Below are 18564 nucleotides of genomic sequence, written 5' to 3'. Positions count from 1 at the left end.
TTCAATAAAAGCTGCAAATCTATACGAATCTCAGTGTTTGTCATTCTGATAAACTTTGTGTCCAATTATTGCAATTAAAATTTAACAATGGAAAATCCATACAGCACTGGATTTGATCCCGCCAGTGCCACAGGCGGCGAGCTTAGTCATTAAAGGTTGACTTGCAACAAAATTCACATTACAGTTATTTAATATTAAAAAGATTCACCATGCCTTACTCTGCTGCGTTGTAAGTGCAAAATATATGAAAATGTGATTACAAGTTCTTAAAAGCTAAAAAACGAACAGTTAAACGCAGCCATCACGAAAACGCCGTAGATGGGAATTCCTTTCCAAAATGGCTCAAATGGTACACCAATGAACATGATGTGCTTCTGTTTAAGTTTTCATACAACCTCATTCGTCGCAAAATTTTAACAAATATACTTCACGCATTTAATAAAACCATGTATATGGTCCCTACGTGTCTATTTCATCATCATTGTAATGCTGTCATTTTGAGAGCTGATATCTAAAAACCGAGCCTAAAATTAGTTTAATTTTTCAATCTTTGCTCAAAGGAGTGCATATCATCCTCTAATAAACACGAGGAGCCTGTTGGTCACCTGTGATAGTCAAAAAATGCTGCAGAAATTGTTCGCACCATTTGGCAGGCAGTATGGGTCACATGATCAGACTACGATCAGATGATTAGACCCAAGCTAAAACGAAACTGTAAAGTATCTCGCATCTATATTTGAAAAGGGCTTTCCGGTAGAACCTGAAGTGTTTGTAATAAACTAGTGCTACGAGACGTTTTACATTGAGCTTTTTGTTGACCTTTCACTTCACATGATAACATCACGTGTCAAAACAACAACCAAGTCAAGTTGAGTATGCCATCAAAGTAAAGGGATTCCAGCCTATGTCATTTTTTGCAACGGCTGCGATTAACTGTTCGTTTTTGAGTTTTTAAAAGCTTGTAATCACATTTCCACATATTTTGTACCTACAACACAGAAGAGTAAGACATGGTGAACCTTTTGATACAAAATAACTGTAATGTGAATTTTGTTGCAAGTCAATCTTTAAGCTGCATAAATTGCAATGGAATCATTTGGCAAAAAATCATTACACTGGTTAAGATATTCATGCTTAAAGTGGTTGCTTTAAGCATGAATATTGCCCGACACGAGTATTAGCTTTGCCCACCACTTTGACCGTTACACATAACAGTCAACACGCACCTGTTAGGTTATGCGTAACATTTAGCTCGCCAAAATGTGGGTATTGTTACAGTAAAGATTTTAGTAAAAATCTAGCTCTCTATGTCAGTGACTCAAATTCAATAAGCAATAATTCATTGATTAGCAATAATTCATTAATAGCATTGTCAGGCATTCACCTAGTTACTATATAATTTGACTAAAGACAACAAATAGAAAACTGATAGCGATCTAGCCTTATGCTGTTAAACACACACTTTTATTTTTGGTTTTTGCACACAATGATTTGTCAAATATATCAAAACCATGAGGCAATGCGTAGGGTTTAAGAAGTTAAACTGTACAAATCAAGTGGATGGTTTAACTAACTAAATACTAGTCAAAACACATGTACATAGCTCGCTTAAATCTAGCCAAAATGATTTTCACCTGATTTGATCTTAAATAAACAAAGAGCAAGTTAGGCAAAGCTTCAGCAAACAGCCCTTAACAGATTGAAAAGCTAAAAACTCAGAAAAGCTATCTGTCACTTTCTTCTTGTACTATTGCACACTAACATTGTTTCTTGTAAGTACCAAGCCAACCCTAAGAAAGTCAAACACAATTTAACAGCAGCTCATAACTTAGAACTTTTATCACAGAATAATTATAATTCTGTTTCTGATATCCACTGCAAAAAACAGAAGGTCTGTCATAAGTCTTTATCATTTTTCAATTAGTATTTGGTTATGACAGCTGATGTTTTATTAAATATTTGTATCGTTTTTGCCACCATTGTTACTGTACTAAAAACTTGACGGTCTAAACTCTGATGTGAGTTCACGTGTACAATCACATAATCTCACACAAACACCAAAAATAGTAGTAACGGTCTTCACATTATGGGCACACGGGTTTTAGCAACCCTATCTGCAACAGTGGTTAGCTAGGGTAAAAAAAGAATAATTAAAGTAGATGGGAAACAGTCCCAACATCGACAAGTTTAAACCTAAACCAGTCCCAACCTTGACAGAGGTTGGTCTGAATCTAGACAAAGGTTGGTCTCACCTTGGTCTCAATATCGACAAAGGCTGGAGCAGTTTTACAATAATTTAATCCTTCATTCTGGTGCTCCCACGCAGTAATCTTCAACAAATAATAAATGTATTTTGCAGTTCTACCCTCACTTCAGAAAATAAGAATCACAGCTACTCCCTAAAATTTAGATTTCAAATAAAACATAACAGTCAACCGACAACCATATTTATTATTGTTACTTCTTTTGGCATTCGTTCTAGAATTTCGTTTGTTGTGCTGCTTCATACTTATATATTTGGTTTATAGTCCGATACAGTTGAATCTAAAATATATAGCAACTTTACTCACTAGCATCAAGTTTAGAATTTACTAAAACCTTAGGACAGAAGACGTTTTCATTTCCTAAAACCGTGTTAGTAAAGAAAAATGTCTTTTGTATTCACGTCATTCACCATAACTGAAAAGTAAAGCTTCAATTACCATGAGCTTTCTAAAATTTATTAGCATGAAAAGTGCCATATTACGTGAATATTTTATGATTGCATTTAAAATGTACTTATAATAAATGCATACCCATAATACTTACGTTAGTTTATTACTTTTTATACTGGCAAAACTTGCGAGGGGCGTGTGCAGTGTGAAGGTTGCGTAGCCTGTGTACCTCACATAGCTTGTTCGAAATTTTATCCTAAAAATAACGCTTTAAAATCAACGTTATACAAACGTTCAGGAATAGACTGGCGATTCTCGCAAAGCCATTTTTAAAACTGTATCCATGAAACCTTTTCTTGAAAGTGCAAAATGTCGAGATTTCTCAACGGCCACGACATACTTTTGGTTTGAAGCAACTGTTAGATGGATTAAGAAACATTCTAGCGTTGAGACATCATTATTTATCTTTTTTGTAAGTGTCACTGCTGAAATATAGTATGGTCATCAAGTATTTTCAGTTTTCACAGGTACTACATGAATTGCGAAAGACTGCCATTCTTTCGCTACTCTAGCGGTCCCTGTCATAGTTCAAACAGGGACCGCTGTCTGTTCAATTAGTTTGTTTTGGTAATTTTTAGGATGATGTATTGGGTGGATATAGAAGAACTATTTTACATATAACTAATTCGAATCCACACGTAACATCAGTGTTACATTTGTTCATTTTATTCTATTTTGAATATTTTCAGACTGTGCCCTTTTGCTTAGCTTGTGAAAACTAGTTTGATTATTACTGGTTCAGGTACCAGTGAAGGTGGTAATCTATTGTAAGCAATACTAATATTTACCAGGAGATGTTACTTCTTCATTCTATAAGTCCAGCAATTACAGTACACAACTCACACAATTCTAAGTAATAATACAAATGGGTCTATCCATAATCACCATTGTTACAATTAGAGCAGAAATTTAATTATAAAATATTGGTATTGCATTTAAGATGATTTTAAATCAGATATTCTCTTAGAGCTCAACAAGCTCTTTCGAATGATGTAAAATATGTCACACTAACATTAATTTTTACTGAGAAATCTTTTAGTTAGTGTGTCACTCGCGTTACATCAGAGAAATATGCATTTTAAAGAGCTAGTCGCTTATCCTTAAAACTCTCTGATTTGGTGAGAAGCACAATTATATAAACTTATTTGTCTTATTTTAAAGAAGCTTGCTGACATATGCACTAAAATTTATACAGATATTAGATGGTAGTGGTGAACTACATGCTTGTAAACATGTCACCGCTGTTACATTCGATTGTCATCATCGTTACGCTTCTTATATCCTGTAAACTTATAAGTATTTAAGTTCACTGCAATGAGATCAATAATGGTATTGAAGCTAGTGATTACAATATATATATAGGCAAGCCTTAACTTGAAATGTTTTTATTGGTTTCAAAGTATAAAGTATAATAATATAGTAGTAATAATACATGACAAACATGATTTAGCTTAAATAACGTAAGATGGAAAAATGAATATTGATCATGTAATTGTGAGAATGTACTAACAAAATGTTTTTGATAATTCTGCATGCTCTAAATCTTTTGTAAAACATTACTGACCTCTTTTAGAGAAAGTAGGACAAGACAGTGACTTGGCTATGCGATGAAATTCTACCCATGATATATCTTTTGTATTAACAACAAAAGTGTTTTTTGGCTTCACTCTTTTAAGAAAAACTGCAATTCAGCTTCTAGTGCATCTACATTTTTTACCACTCCTACATAATGCCTAGAAGTTTTTTTTTCCAGGCAGCAATGTTAGCACAAAATCACCTTCTTTCAATGTGCTTGCTTGTTGTTTCATGGGTTCGGAATTGCGCTCACTTTCTGGATCACTAATTGCATGGTCATCAGGATCAAAAGTAAAAAGTTAAAACGTTCGAATGGCATATTTTTACTTTTCTATTTCTTTGTTTTGTTTTATCTTTTCTCATCTCTACTGCCATCTTCCGGTAATGATAGTCTAACTGTCATTGCTAGTTTATGGACAGTCTGGCGAGCTTTGCTTGGGCTGTTTAAAAGTGCTCGATCAATCTTTTTACAGCTTTATCTTCAGATTGTGGGTTGTCAAATTGGGAAGTGGTTGCTACAGAAAATGAATCTAAACTTTAACAACATCTTTTTTTACAAAATAATTGAAACATTAACTTAAAACATTCATAATGTACGCAGATTTAGTAAAGCATTAAGTTTTTTGAAGAAAAAAAATGAATGTAGATACCTGATAATTTTACTTTCAAAAGTTTTTTCCCAATCTCTGTATTGCTAAACTCTAATTCTTGCTTTTTCTAGTTATCTCCAATTGATCTTCTGTAAGTTTAGCTCTTCTTTTTGTTCTACTCTTTTGATTTTGACTAGCTTGGGCAGTCAAATATTGAGTCTATTGTTTTGAACATGACGCATTTTATTACGATATTTACACATCTGATCTGCAGATGTTGTCTTACCCATGTTGAAAACAGAAATGACCATCAGACTTTCCACCTAACAATTTTCTGTTTCAAACACTTGTTACAAGTTACTCCCATGAGTAGATTTGATTAAATGTTGAACCATTTGCAATATCGGAGTCGCAAGTCTTAGTAATACATTTGTAAGGTAGCAACCATTTGGTAATTTGCTAGAAGAAGCTTGTTAAGTTCCCACAATAGCTTAAATTTACAATATAATGAGTAACTCATACATGAGAACATCAACAACACCACAAATTACTGCTAAATGTGAAATTCACCCAAATTAATCCTATAATTATATGAGTTGAGAGGTGTAACAATGGTGACAGTGTAACAGCGGGGATGCAAATTTTGGAAACATGTGCAACTTTGAGCAAAACTGAAATTAGTTAAAGGTACAGCGTATAAAGTTAGCGTTGAAAGCAAATTACTACTAATTTTGAACTAATAATACAAGTGTAGTAGAAACTTATTGATGTTTCCTGTCACCATTAGTACTCAAAACATGCCAACTTATAAAAGAGCCCCATACCAATGGATCAGTGCACGCAATACCAATTTATGCATTAACGGGCAGCAAAGCCATTGTGAAATCCATTACTAGATATTTGTGTTCAGAGTAATATGTACACCGTGTACAAGTATCTCTATCTTGCCATTATGACTATAAAGTATTTTGTGCATATACACTGACTTTAGCAAACTATTAAAACACGATAGAGGAGCACTACCCCCACAATTATTTTCTATTTTGGGGTTTGGTATGTATACTTCATATGTGAAGCATTATTTTAATGAAATTACTGTTTTGAAATTTTGCCAAAAAATCCATTTATTTATGGATATACCCAAATAACAAAGTGTTAAACTAGCTAATAAAGTTACACCCCATTTTTAAAACTGTATTCGTGAAATCTTTTCTTGAAAGTGCAAAATGTCGAGATTTCTTAACGGCCACGACATAATTTTGGTTTGAAGCAACTGTTAGATGGATTAAGAATAATTCTAGCGTTGAAAAAGATCAATTTTTATCTTTTGTGTAAGTGTCACTGCTAAAATATAATATGGTCATCAAGTATTTTCACAGGTACTACGAGCGTTGCGAAAGACTGCCTTTCTTTTGCATCTCTTGCGGTCCCTGTCATAGTTCAAACAGGGACCGCTGTCTGTTCAATTAGTTGTTTTGGTAATTTTTAGGATGATGTCATGGGTCGATGTGGAAAAATTGACTATGTTCAGACTGCCCTTTTGCTTAGCTTGTGGGAACTAGTTTGATTATTACTGGTTCAGGTACCAGTGAAGGTGTTAATACATTGTAAACAATACTAATATTTACCAGGCGATGTTACTTTTTTATTCTATAAGTCTAGCAATTACAGTACACAACTAACAGAGTTCTAAGTAATAATATAATGGCAACATGTTTAAATAGCTAATAAAGTTACACCTCTTACTCGAACAGTTGTCCATGTTTGCTAGTGCTAAGTTTGAGCTTACCGCGCATGAGGTTCTTCATAGAGCTTTCTACCACCACGGCCACTTTCTAATCCCATATGGCTCGGTCCCAAATTGCTGCGAGTTTTGCCAGTCAAACAATAGTCATGGCAGTTCTTAGATATAAAGGTTCAGCAGTTAAAATGAAGAAGTAGGAAAGGTTTTCAATTTTTTGAGTCCTGATGTTAGACTCATCCAGACAAATTTTATTATTGGATGATTGTAGAGCACACCTGTGGAGATAGGTGTTAGAGTATCTCTGGCATCTTTCTTTGTCTGCACTGCAAATATTCAACTGTGTAGGTTTATGCGATGGTGATCTTCACTTCTACAAGTGTATGTTCTTGCCCATACTTGTCTCTATTGATGGTTTGAGCCTTTGATGTTGGTTCTTGTCACATATATATCAGACTGATGAAATCTAATATGACGATTATGAGACAGCTGCCATACAAGTTCTACCTTGAACGCTATGGCGCTTTATTTTTAAACCAATCCTCTATAGTGGCATTTTATTAGAAGTGATGTGCATAAAGAGGGTGACGCTGTATTTTTCAACTAGCTTGTCAGAATTTTAAAAAGTTTATTTCGACTATTTAGCAGGTGAAACGATGCTAATGTCACTTATATTTTGTACTCTCCTTCAGACAGATCGACATTAATGCCGTCAGCCTCAGAATTTTTGCTCAGTTGTTTTTATATATGTCAAAGTATTTGACCAAGTTAAACAGGGAGCTACTTTAGTGAAAATTATTAGCCAGCTAATGTACCGTTATTAATTATTTCAATGGTGTTGCTTTCAAAGGTCAACAGAGGCAACCCTGAAGCTTTGGAGTTAGAAGACAAACTTCGATATGCCATAACAATGGCTGCTATTACGTCGTACAGTGTTCTTGAAAAGTATTGTCACCATTCATGAAAGTGCTTTAAAATCTTTGGGTCAGACTGTAAACCACATCGTGGATGAATCTGGAGACTGGATCAGAGTTACACTTTAGTGTCTTTGACTCACAGCCTAGTTCTGATGATTGTGATGATCGAGCTCTCCAGCTACACCATCATTAAAACCATGGTAGCCACTACAGCAATAACAAAATATTTAATTGCCATTGATGAACGTTTACTAGTACGATTATAATTACTTTAAAGGTTGACTTGCAACACAATTGACATTACAATTATTTGATATCAAAAGATTCACCATGTTTTACTCTGTTGTGTTGTAGGTGCAAAATATGTAGGAATGTGATTACAAGCTCTTAAAAGCTAAAAAAACAAACAGTAAACCGCAGCCACACGAGACCGCCGTAGTTAGGATTCTCTTTTCAAAACGGCTCAAATGTGGTTTCTGTTTACACTTTCATGCAATCTCATTCGCCGAAATATTTTCACATATATGCTTCACGCAATCAATAAAACCATGTATATTGTTCTTACGCGTCTGTTTTATCGTCATTGTAATGCTGTCACTTTTAGCAGTGATATCTTATAACTTACCGTAAAAATTCATTTAATTTTTTAACTTTAGCTCGAAGGAGTACATATCATTGTCTGATAATCAAGACGAGCCTCTTGGTCACCTGTGATAATCGAAAAATGCTGCAAAAATTACTTTCGAAGTATTGGGTCACATAAACAGATTACGACTTGACGATTAGATCAAGCCGAAACAAAACTGTAAAGTATCGAGCATCTATATTTGATATGGGTTCTTCGGTAAAACCCGCAGTGTTTGTCATAAACTAGTGCTACGATCAGTTTTATATTGAGCTTTTTATTGGCCATTCAATTCACATGAGAACATCACTTGACAAGACAATAACCAAACTGTCATGACTATGTCAGAGAAATAAATAGATTCCAATCTACGGCGGCTTTTCGTTTTTTAGCTTTTAAGAGCTTGTAATCACATTTCCACATATTTGGCACCTAGCCTGCAACACAACAGAAAAAGACATGGTGAATCTTTTGATACCAAATAACTGTAATGTGAATTTTGTCGCAAGTCAACCTTTAAAGCACATAAATTACATAATTTTTTTTATTGTATATTTCAATACATCAGAATCTTGGCTTTCAAATGAGCTATTGTTTGCCATGGTGAGACAGACATTGGTTGGTGTTTATAGGATTTCCCCAGAGCTCTACCGCGTAAAAGTTTACTGGCACAGTCTCGAAAATTGTGACATCACAATTTTCATATTCGTTGTTTTGTGCTCTTACCGCTTATTTATTAACTACGATAATGACGCTAGTGGCAGGCGAAGGTAGGACAACTCCAGAGGACGAATGAAGATGACAAAGGAATCAGTGTCATTAGTTTTCCATGTACATATTATTTTTATGATAAGTACTTAAGACTCTAAGAACCTTACTATATTTTCCCGATGATATTATGCACTAGCTCTTTATTTTTAATGTGATGTTGAGGGTGACGACTGGACTAATTATTTTCAAGCATTGCGTGATCTCGCGAAAGTGCGATTGACATTTAGTCCTAGGGCCACGCAACCGCATAATTTAATCGATGTGATTTCATTAGCTTTATCAACAACAGTACATTTTTGAAGCATGATTAATTAACCCAGAACGTGTGTTTGTATTGGTCAGGCGTTAGCGATCGCAGGCATTGTTGATTACCTAGAATCTTAGTTTATTATTAGCGCTCTCCGGGTTTAACAGCACCAATTGTCACAGAAAAATGCAGCCTCAATGGCAGCGAAAGGGATCGACGACCTAAGGCTAAATGAGAATTATGGCGTACTTTTGACACCCCGCTTTTCATAGTTCTATTATACAGTGGTGTGCATAAACTTGGAATCACCAGTTAAATCTTCAAATATGTATGTTTATATGCTGTTGTCTAAGAAATTCTTTGGAGTTAAGTGCCTCAACCCCATCAATATATATTTCATTTGAAAGAGAAAATTCTGAAGAACAAGATGATGCCAAATATTCAAAAATATTCTCAGATTTTATTGCTGGGGGTGGATCTACCGAAAGGCAGACTTATTGCAGGCTATGAATGTTGTTAGTGATAATTGACAAAATAGGATACAAACAGACTCTTTTATACAAATTGGTGGCCCTGAAAAGGGCCGTTGGGGTATTGTTGGTCTTCAGAAGGACTGGTAAGGTGTCTTGAGCTGAGCATTAGTATTTTATTAGCCAGCCCTTGTTCTTGATCACCATCTGACACCGTTGAGGCATGCTGTTTACCAACTTTCTGAGCTCTTCAAGAGTGATGATGTGATGCCAAGCATGAATAATCTTCTCTATGAGCTCCCGTTTTGTCTTTGGTTTATTTTTGCTGACTATCACACCAATACGCTGCCAAAGATTTTTAATGGGATTCAGGTCAGGGCTTTGTGCTGGCCAGTCTATTACCCTCGCATTACTTCTGGTCATCCACTCCTTGACTCTCTTGGCACGGTGGCAGGGTGCATTGTCATCCTGGTAGTACCAGGGTTGGTCGTTGCTGGTGAACAGGCTCCGAGCACTTGGAAGCATGACATCTTCTATGGTCTTGATGTATTTGTCTCCATTCATCATGCCTTCACAAATAGAGAGTCTTCCCACACCAAAAGCTGTCATGCAACCCCATACCATGACTCCAGTAGGGTGCTTGATGGTTGGTAGCGTACAAGCCGGGCTGTACTCCTCTCCAGGTCGTCTCCTCACATAACAATTTCCAGAGTGGTTTTGGATAGTAAATGTTGACTCATCACTGAACAAGACCCTTTGCCATTGGGCTGTTGTCCAGAACCGTTTATCTTTAGCCCACTCTAGACGACGCTTTTGCTGTTTCTCAGAAACTAAGGGCTTACGCCTTGCCTTGCAGCCTTTCAAACCATTTGCAAGCTGTCTTCTTCGCACTGTACTGGGGGTGAATCTCAATATCTCTGTTGTCCTTGATCTCCTTACAAAGTTGAGTACTGTTCAGATGTCTGTCAGCGAGGGATCTTTGTACCAGGTACCGATCTTCACGGATAGTCGTCTTCTTGGGTCGTCCAGCAGAGTAGGTGGGTTTAAGACTGCCAATGGAGGTGCTTTTTGCCGTTGAAGATGTGCTTTCAAACATGCATTTTTTGAAAGCACATCTTCTGCTGATCAGATTGATATATAATATCTGGCATGGCATCATAATTGGCGGGAAAACAGAAAGCAAATGTAAGATCCCTTCGATATAGAGTGAACAAAATAATGTGATTCCAAGTTTATGCACACCACTGTACTTTGTGTATTGAATATAGGCTCATTCGAAAGCCAAGACTCTGATGAAATATATAATTAAAAAATGTGTGATTTATGTGCTTTAAAGGTTTACTTGCAACCAAATTCACTGTTGTGTTCTCACTGTAATGTTCTTTATTCCAGTACTGAGTTTACAATTAATTGGTAAAAGAGATCCCAAGTGTATATGCATAGAGAGCTGTTATAGCAAAAGTATTATCCTGGAATTATACATTAAGCAAGTGAAAGTAATCTGTAATTATTCCATAAATAACCAGCTATGTATAATACTATAATGACATAGCCAACTTCACTCGCAATGTAATTCACTGGTTGTCCATTGTAATGTCCCAACACCTCCCTGCTCGCTTGAAGTTGTATGGGTGACTTCAGCGATTAGATTGTCCCTTTGAGTGTCTGGGACTGTCCCTGTTGTATTTATTGCCATCAGGTAATCTTGGATTTCGTCTTTTCGATTTTGGTACTGTAGCTGCAGGCAATGGTTGTGAGTGTGGAAGACTGCTTGGAGTGGTTGGTATTTCGGCAGGTGGTTTGGCATCTTCTGGTGAAGCATGTTTAGGACAAAGCTGTTCCAGACGTCTCTTCCAGGTTGGTCCTTTGGGTAGTCCTAACATTGACTGTTCTGCTGCCAGATACTTTTATAACAACAGCTTCCACCCATTTAGGCTGTTTATCTCTTTTGAGCCCACAGTATAAAGCATAGTATGGTGTTCCAACTGCGTAATGATGAACTGTTTTAGATGATCGGTTATCCTGCATCTGTTTGCTTTGATCTAAGTGAGCTGGTGATGGCAGTAATGTTATACACTACATGTATATAATCAAGTATGCGAGAGCCTGCTTTCGAGAACAGCATCGGTCGGAATTTCTCTTCGAATCAGTTTGAAAAACGTTTTTATAAGTTGAAAGTTATACTGAATGCAAAGTGGAAGTGCATACCCGGAAGCAAATAGTAACAAATATGACGGCAAAGTTGAAGTAAGTTGAGTAAAAGATTAAAACTCACCTTAAAGTGGGCGTTTAATGCACTAAATTTTTTGAAGAGGAATTCTTAGTAAGGATACAAAAGTTTAGTGCACCGAACGCGTTCCTCTCAGGTCTCTCTTAGATCGCCGTTATCTGCCCGTCTGTCTTGAGGGTAAAAACTTCATTCAGTATAATCAGGTATTTGTTGCTTTGTTAATGGAGTTACTGAATTATATCAATTAAAACACCTTTTCCACCGTCATATCCTTTTAAGATGGTTTTTCGTAATATTCCCACGACCAAACGAGCGGAGCGAAGTGTGGGAGTTTTTATGATAAATGCATGCGCACACAACTTACGAAAATTATTCATCAACAATGAGACGAACCCTTGTCAAGAAATTTCATCAACAAATTTAAGCATCGTTTTGTAAAGTCGTTAAGGTATAATTACGATACAAAACAAATTTAAACCTATTTAAATATGTTACCAAGCCTTTGAAGGGTTACCACAAATTCCTAAAACTAACCCATCTGATCGGATTATACACAAATAGACAGATTAATTTGGACGAAAATCGCCACAAAATGCTTGAAAAGCTTGGTTTAATAAAAGTTAAGACCGGAAATTGAAATGCCGAGCGACAGATAATAAAACGATAAAGTCTTGCGCATTTCACGAAAAAATAACGTGTGCTTTTCACCAGTCTATAGCATTGTCGAATTGCCGAAGGTTTCGGCAATTCACATAGGAGTACAGAAATCGTTTCATTTTTGCCGATTTCAATTTTTTCATTTTCATTTGCCGACACATTTAAATACTTTCGCATTCTAACTGATGTCCAACGCAGTGTAAGACAAGCAAATGACAATGATATTTTTTAGCGTCTCTAATGAGTTTATTACAATAATTAATTATAAGTTTGGATGACTACAGAACAATGACTACATAGTACAGGTTTTCTAAAAATCTATATAAATATCACAACTTCGTGATATTGTTAGCTATGCCGTTTTGAAATGTAAAAAACATTGTACATTGGTTTTATATTATTACTATATAAATAATATTGGTTATTCTAATAATATCAGTGCATTTTACTTCTAATATTGGCCAATATTGCATTTCTCTTTTTGCAGGAGGAGAGATATAAACATATAATCTTTTCCTTTCATTATTGCTATTTGTTGTATATAATAACACCCACACCCAGTACATTACAGCTACCATTGCAATTATCCTATTTGACTGCTAATATTGCATTTCTCAACCATCAGCACCCTTTCTTTTTTCCAATATCACTTTGGTCGTGGGCTGTATGACAGTGGAATTTCTAGTGTAATAGATAAATTTACTTGGTTATTTTATATAGAAAATAAAGCCTTGAGATTCGAGTAAATTGACATACGAACTCAGACCCAGAATGCATTAAGCTCATATGTCGAGGTATGGCTGCACACAATGAGAAACTAACACCTTCATTTAACAGTTAGAATGGTAAATGCTGTACATGTTGATTTAAAATAATTTTTCTGTGGAAAAAAACTTTTTGTTACTCGTGCCATGCCAGGCATTCAGTAGTCGTTGCTATAATAAGAGCAGTGCTCTCTTATATTTTCGAAGCCACAATTGGAAATTAGGGAAAAGATTGCATGGTACTGGATTCAAACTCACAACAATTATCTTGAAAACCTGTCACCAGTACGTATGGGCTAATAAATCTCATTTTAGCCACTTCAGAATAAATGTGCGAGTAGTTATTTTGGATGGTCTATCGGTACACCTAACAATTTCTCATAGCGCCTCAGACTGCCATGGTACTACTCAAGAATAATAACTCAGGAATTCCAGAGATGAAGATGCCGCATAACATCTTGTGTGTTTATATTTTATACCATTCCATGATCAAACAGTAATAATTAGCTTTCTTATATATTATCTCTGTTATAGATATACTGGTGACTTTTAGTATAATGGCGGCTACGCGTAAGCCAAAGTTGATCATCTTTGATGTTGGTAAGTTTCATTCAATATGAATGAAACACAATATATATACCTTTATATAATAGAAACAATTTACAATTTATAATTATAATTTATAATACAATTTAAACAATATATGGCTTTCTTGAAACCTTCTGCTGTCTTGACTTTCTGCTGAGTTATGATATAAAGGCATGATAAAGAAGTGAGTGTCGAGGATAAGAAATCACTATTGGGTTGTCTGATGGTGTCTGTCCACAGCTATGAAGAGTTGTGTTCCATTTCTTCTTACTAGGTTAATAACTCCCTTGTTCCAGTAGATATAGGCCCACAACATGCCAACCTTCATTACTTTTGCTCAACAGGTCAAAATTTAAGTTTTGGTTTTGTACTGGTCTACTAATTCTGTTTTTAGGTCCACAGGCTGTAAAACATGCTTCTGCTCTAGTATTCAATTCATATATATCAGTAACTTATTAATTCCATTTTGTAATTTCAGTTTGTTTTGTGTCATAAGTGAATGCTTGTGTTTCAGATTACACACTCTGGCCATTCTGGGCGGATACCCACGTGGTTTCACCATTTAGAAAAGAGTGGGTATTTATACTTGCTCAACAATTGATTGTCAGTTCCTAGTGCTAGGTACATGGGGTTGTCTGCCTTTTCATTATTTAAGTTAACTGGTTGATATCAAAATAGCTGGCAACGACTGATTATTGAGAAATTGTGCTTAGGACAAGTTGGTGAAATGGAGCCACCTTTAGTATGTACCAATATTTTGGTATTCTTTGAAAAGCTTCTAAATATTTTAAAACACATATATTATATTATGCATTATTCACCATTTTTTGTTGTGCAGTTGATAAAGATTTGGAATTGTGTGCACATTTTTTCAATAGACAGTAGAGGTGGAACGAGACAGGTTTTTAAGTTCGAGAGGAGACTCGAAACACTGTCTTGTAAAAATTCGAGACACGAGACAGTAAAATAATGAGCATTTGGTGCTGATTTCACTACACAAGGGCTAGCGCACTTGATATATGAAATTGATGAACCTCTTTTTAAATTGAATTTACTCCTGGTGTAGACGATGTAAATACATTTTAATAGCGATTGGCATGTATTTTTTGTAAACAAAAGTGACACAAACAGCTCTAAAATAGCGAAGTTATATATTTTGAGCTTGATTGATAACAATTATTATAAACATTTTGCTTTGTACATGTTTATTTTTACCATTTATCGAATAGCTCTTACTTTATATTGTAATGACATGTGTAATGAAACCGTTAGCCGTCGATCTACAAAGAAGTACCGCAACTAAAAGAACACACGATAACACTTTTTTCCTTATTGTTTCATTTATGCTAAGTTTTGTTTGTGTATTAACAGTAGTATGTGAATTATATTTATAATTGTACTCATGAAGTTATATGAATTACTGTATACATGTACATGTATATTCTTATATTGAACTAACGGTAATGTCATCGTTACCCGGAACACGGACTATGCTCGACACAGCCTTTAGTTCGTTTCTCCAGTGTCCGGGCAAGTTTTACTGGCAATTGTTAGTATATAAAAGAGGCCCGAATTCTATCAAGGGCAGTTGGTGTTTGGACACGATACAATAAAATACAGATATATTGCCCGCAACAGTCTTATTTATTAAATCGGATTACCCGGAGGGTAATTAGATATGACCCCGTATTTGTTTTAAGGACACAGAACTGGACTACAATATATTAACAGTGCCGTTGTCCGGACTACATGATTAGACTCGGTGGCCAATATATTCAATAACAACAGGTAGTAACGGACCGGGTATAACTTTAAAGGCAGTTGCCCGCAATCCATTACAATATATATGGAGTTGTTGTTACTGCGAAAAGCCATGTTTTAACAGCCGTGCGCAGGCGCTCTAGTTCTATTTCCTGTCTCGAGTTTGGCAATAGTTAGGTCGAGACGAGATCGATCCGAGACAGGTCGATATTGGAGATGTCTCGTGTCTCGTTCCATCTCTAATAGCCAGCACTCTGGAGATTAAGTGCTTTGTTGAGAAAAATAAGCAATTCTGTGCCAGAGGTCATGGCAGCGCACGCCTGTCTCACTCAAAATTCAAAATGGAAACGGCTGAAATGTGGAAAATGTTTAAAATGAAACAACATGCACAGTAGTTTTTGTGCATCATTTGCATTTGCTATTTTTCTCCAGTTTTTTTCCAGAAGTTTCCATATGGTGGATGACACAACCTTGTGGATTAACCGTCGTATCGTGGAAACTGTGGGTAAAAATGTGAACAAACCTCATAACTTGTGATTGTTACAGAAAGGTTGGCACCGTCTTAGACGGGAGAAATCGAAAAGTAAAGTATTACTCCGATTCCCCAGTTATACTTCAAACCCTTTCTAGTGAGGGATATGAGCTGGCTGTTGCCTCTAGATCCGACACTCCAGACCGTGTCAGATCCATTCTGAAACTCCTTGATTGGGAGAAGTGTTTTAGTTACACACAAATATATCCTGGAACATGTGCTTCATACTTTGGTAGTACATAATGATATATTTACATGTGACTTGTACTTTGGTAGTACATATTGATATATTTACATGAGCTTCATACTTTGGTAGTACATATTGATATATTCACATGTGCTTCATACTTTGGTAGTGAATATTGATATATTCACATGTGCTTCATACTTTGGTAGTGCATATTGATATATTTACATGTGACTCGTACTTTGGTAGTACATATTGCTATATTTACATGTGCTTCATACTTTGGTAGTACATAATGATATATTTACATGTGACTCGTACTTTGGTAGTACATATTGATATATTCACATGTGCTTCATACTTTGGTAGTGCATATTGATATATTCACATGTGCTTCATACTTTGGTAGTGCATATTGATATATTTACATGTGACTCGTACTTTGGTAGTACATATTGCTATATTTACATGTGCTTCATACTTTGGTAGTACATAATGATATATTTACATGTGACTTGTACTTTGGTAGTACATATTGATATATTTACATGAGCTTCATACTTTGGTAGTACATATTGATATATTCACATGTGCTTCATACTTTGGTAGTGCATATTGATATATTTACATGAGCTTCATACTTTGGTAGTGCATATTGATATATTTACATGAGCTTCATACTTTGGTAGTACATATTGATATATTTACATGAGCTTCATACTTTGGTAGTACATATTGATATATTTACATGTGACCCATCTTTGGGTAGTACATATTGATATATTTACATGTGCTTCATACTTTGGTAGTATATATTGGTATATTCACAAGTAATTTGTACTTTGACAGGCTGAAGAAGCAGTCTGGCACTAATTTCAATGATATGCTCTTTTTTGATGATGAACCGAGAAATATATCAGACACAAGTGAATTGGGTGTTTTTTGTACAAGGGTGGATAAATCCAATAAACTATAACCATTAGACATGTTCACCAATGGTGTCTATAATTTCCTATTAATGGCTGGTTTATGTAGGTATAGAATTCACTTGCCGTAAGCCCTGTATTGCTCTGGTTTTCTGTGATTTTCCTACCTAAAATGCTTCAATGTTTTCACGACAGCAGTGCATGAAGCCCTTCACTTAGGAAAACTGTTCTTTTGCACGCAAAAATGCATTTTAGAGTTTCTAATCCGATAGATTTCCGAAAACAAGAGTTTTAAGATTGCCATTTGCTCCTGACATTGGTTGAAGTGATCCTGCAGTTTCACAGTAAATAAGTCGTATGTAACATTAGAGACCTGGCAGTCTGCTCTTATAACTAGTGCCATTAGCAACACTGGTTCTTTATAGTAAATATTATTCAACGATCATGCAAGGTGGTCGATTAGTGCAGTTGGTTTAGTGTTGGTCTGCTAACCAGAGTGGGATGAGATTAAGACTCGTACGAGGTAGTCATTTTTCAAGCACTCCACTCACTGCCCATGTTATTTTTTCAATAAGACATGATTTTATAAGTGTTATCATTTGAAAAAATTGTCGAATTGAGAACCAGCTATAGCCAAGTAATCTACTGTAGGACGCCTGATCACGGCGTAATTATTGAGTGTTTCTGGGTAATTTAAGCCTGTTATATGTTTCTACAGGTGTCCATGCAGTGTTAGTTGAGCGTGGTATAAACTGGAAGGTAGTAAATGATGCATTGGATCAGTTTGCTGCAAAAAGGTGAGGGTGGTACTCCTAGCCTCCCTCCATTATGGTGAATACTTAAGGGATAGCCTACGTTATTTATTTCATTCTCATCCGTTATATTTATTGTTCACATAGCACTCAAGAGTGGTACAGCAAATGCTGTCAGCAGAGGTATTTTCTGTTTGTTTCTTTTTTATCTATTTTTATAGATGATTCAGGTCAAGTTTTAATATTTTTCATGTGATGCTATCTTTGTACCGCCAGTAGAAAGTCTGTCAAAGTATTTACTATTCAGCATGAAGTAGGGTGATGATTTATCGATTGCATCACATGTTGATCAGTTTATTGATCTTTTCATGATTTTTATTGGACGGAATATTGATGCATTATGATTACTCATAAAATAATTAACTTTCAATTAACTATTGATTCAATTTTGAGCTGAATGCGTTGTTAAATTTAGCAAACATTGTCACGGTCTTTGTGACATGTTAGAGCAAGTGCT

The 18564-nt window shown here is 35.6% G+C and overlaps 1 protein-coding gene across 1 annotated transcript; it reads left to right on the top strand.

Annotated features, from left to right (window-relative positions):
- Window positions 1-6131: 6131 nt before the first annotated feature.
- On the top strand, window positions 6132-18457 carry LOC137398271 (magnesium-dependent phosphatase 1-like). The gene is made up of 8 exons (XM_068084379.1): window positions 6132-6210; window positions 7471-7737; window positions 11350-11507; window positions 13836-13901; window positions 14404-14461; window positions 16197-16399; window positions 17179-17304; window positions 18014-18457. Exons 3-8 carry the CDS (start codon window positions 11471-11473, stop codon window positions 18094-18096), a joined length of 573 nt encoding a protein of 190 aa, XP_067940480.1. The 5' UTR covers window positions 6132-6210; window positions 7471-7737; window positions 11350-11470; the 3' UTR covers window positions 18097-18457.
- The last annotated feature ends 107 nt before the right edge of the window (window positions 18458-18564 follow it).

The sequence above is a fragment of the Watersipora subatra genome, chromosome 6, assembly GCF_963576615.1.
Source record: "Watersipora subatra chromosome 6, tzWatSuba1.1, whole genome shotgun sequence".
Classification (NCBI taxonomy): domain Eukaryota; kingdom Metazoa; phylum Bryozoa; class Gymnolaemata; order Cheilostomatida; family Watersiporidae; genus Watersipora; species Watersipora subatra.
This window is presented reverse-complemented; position numbering and strand designations above follow the sequence as displayed.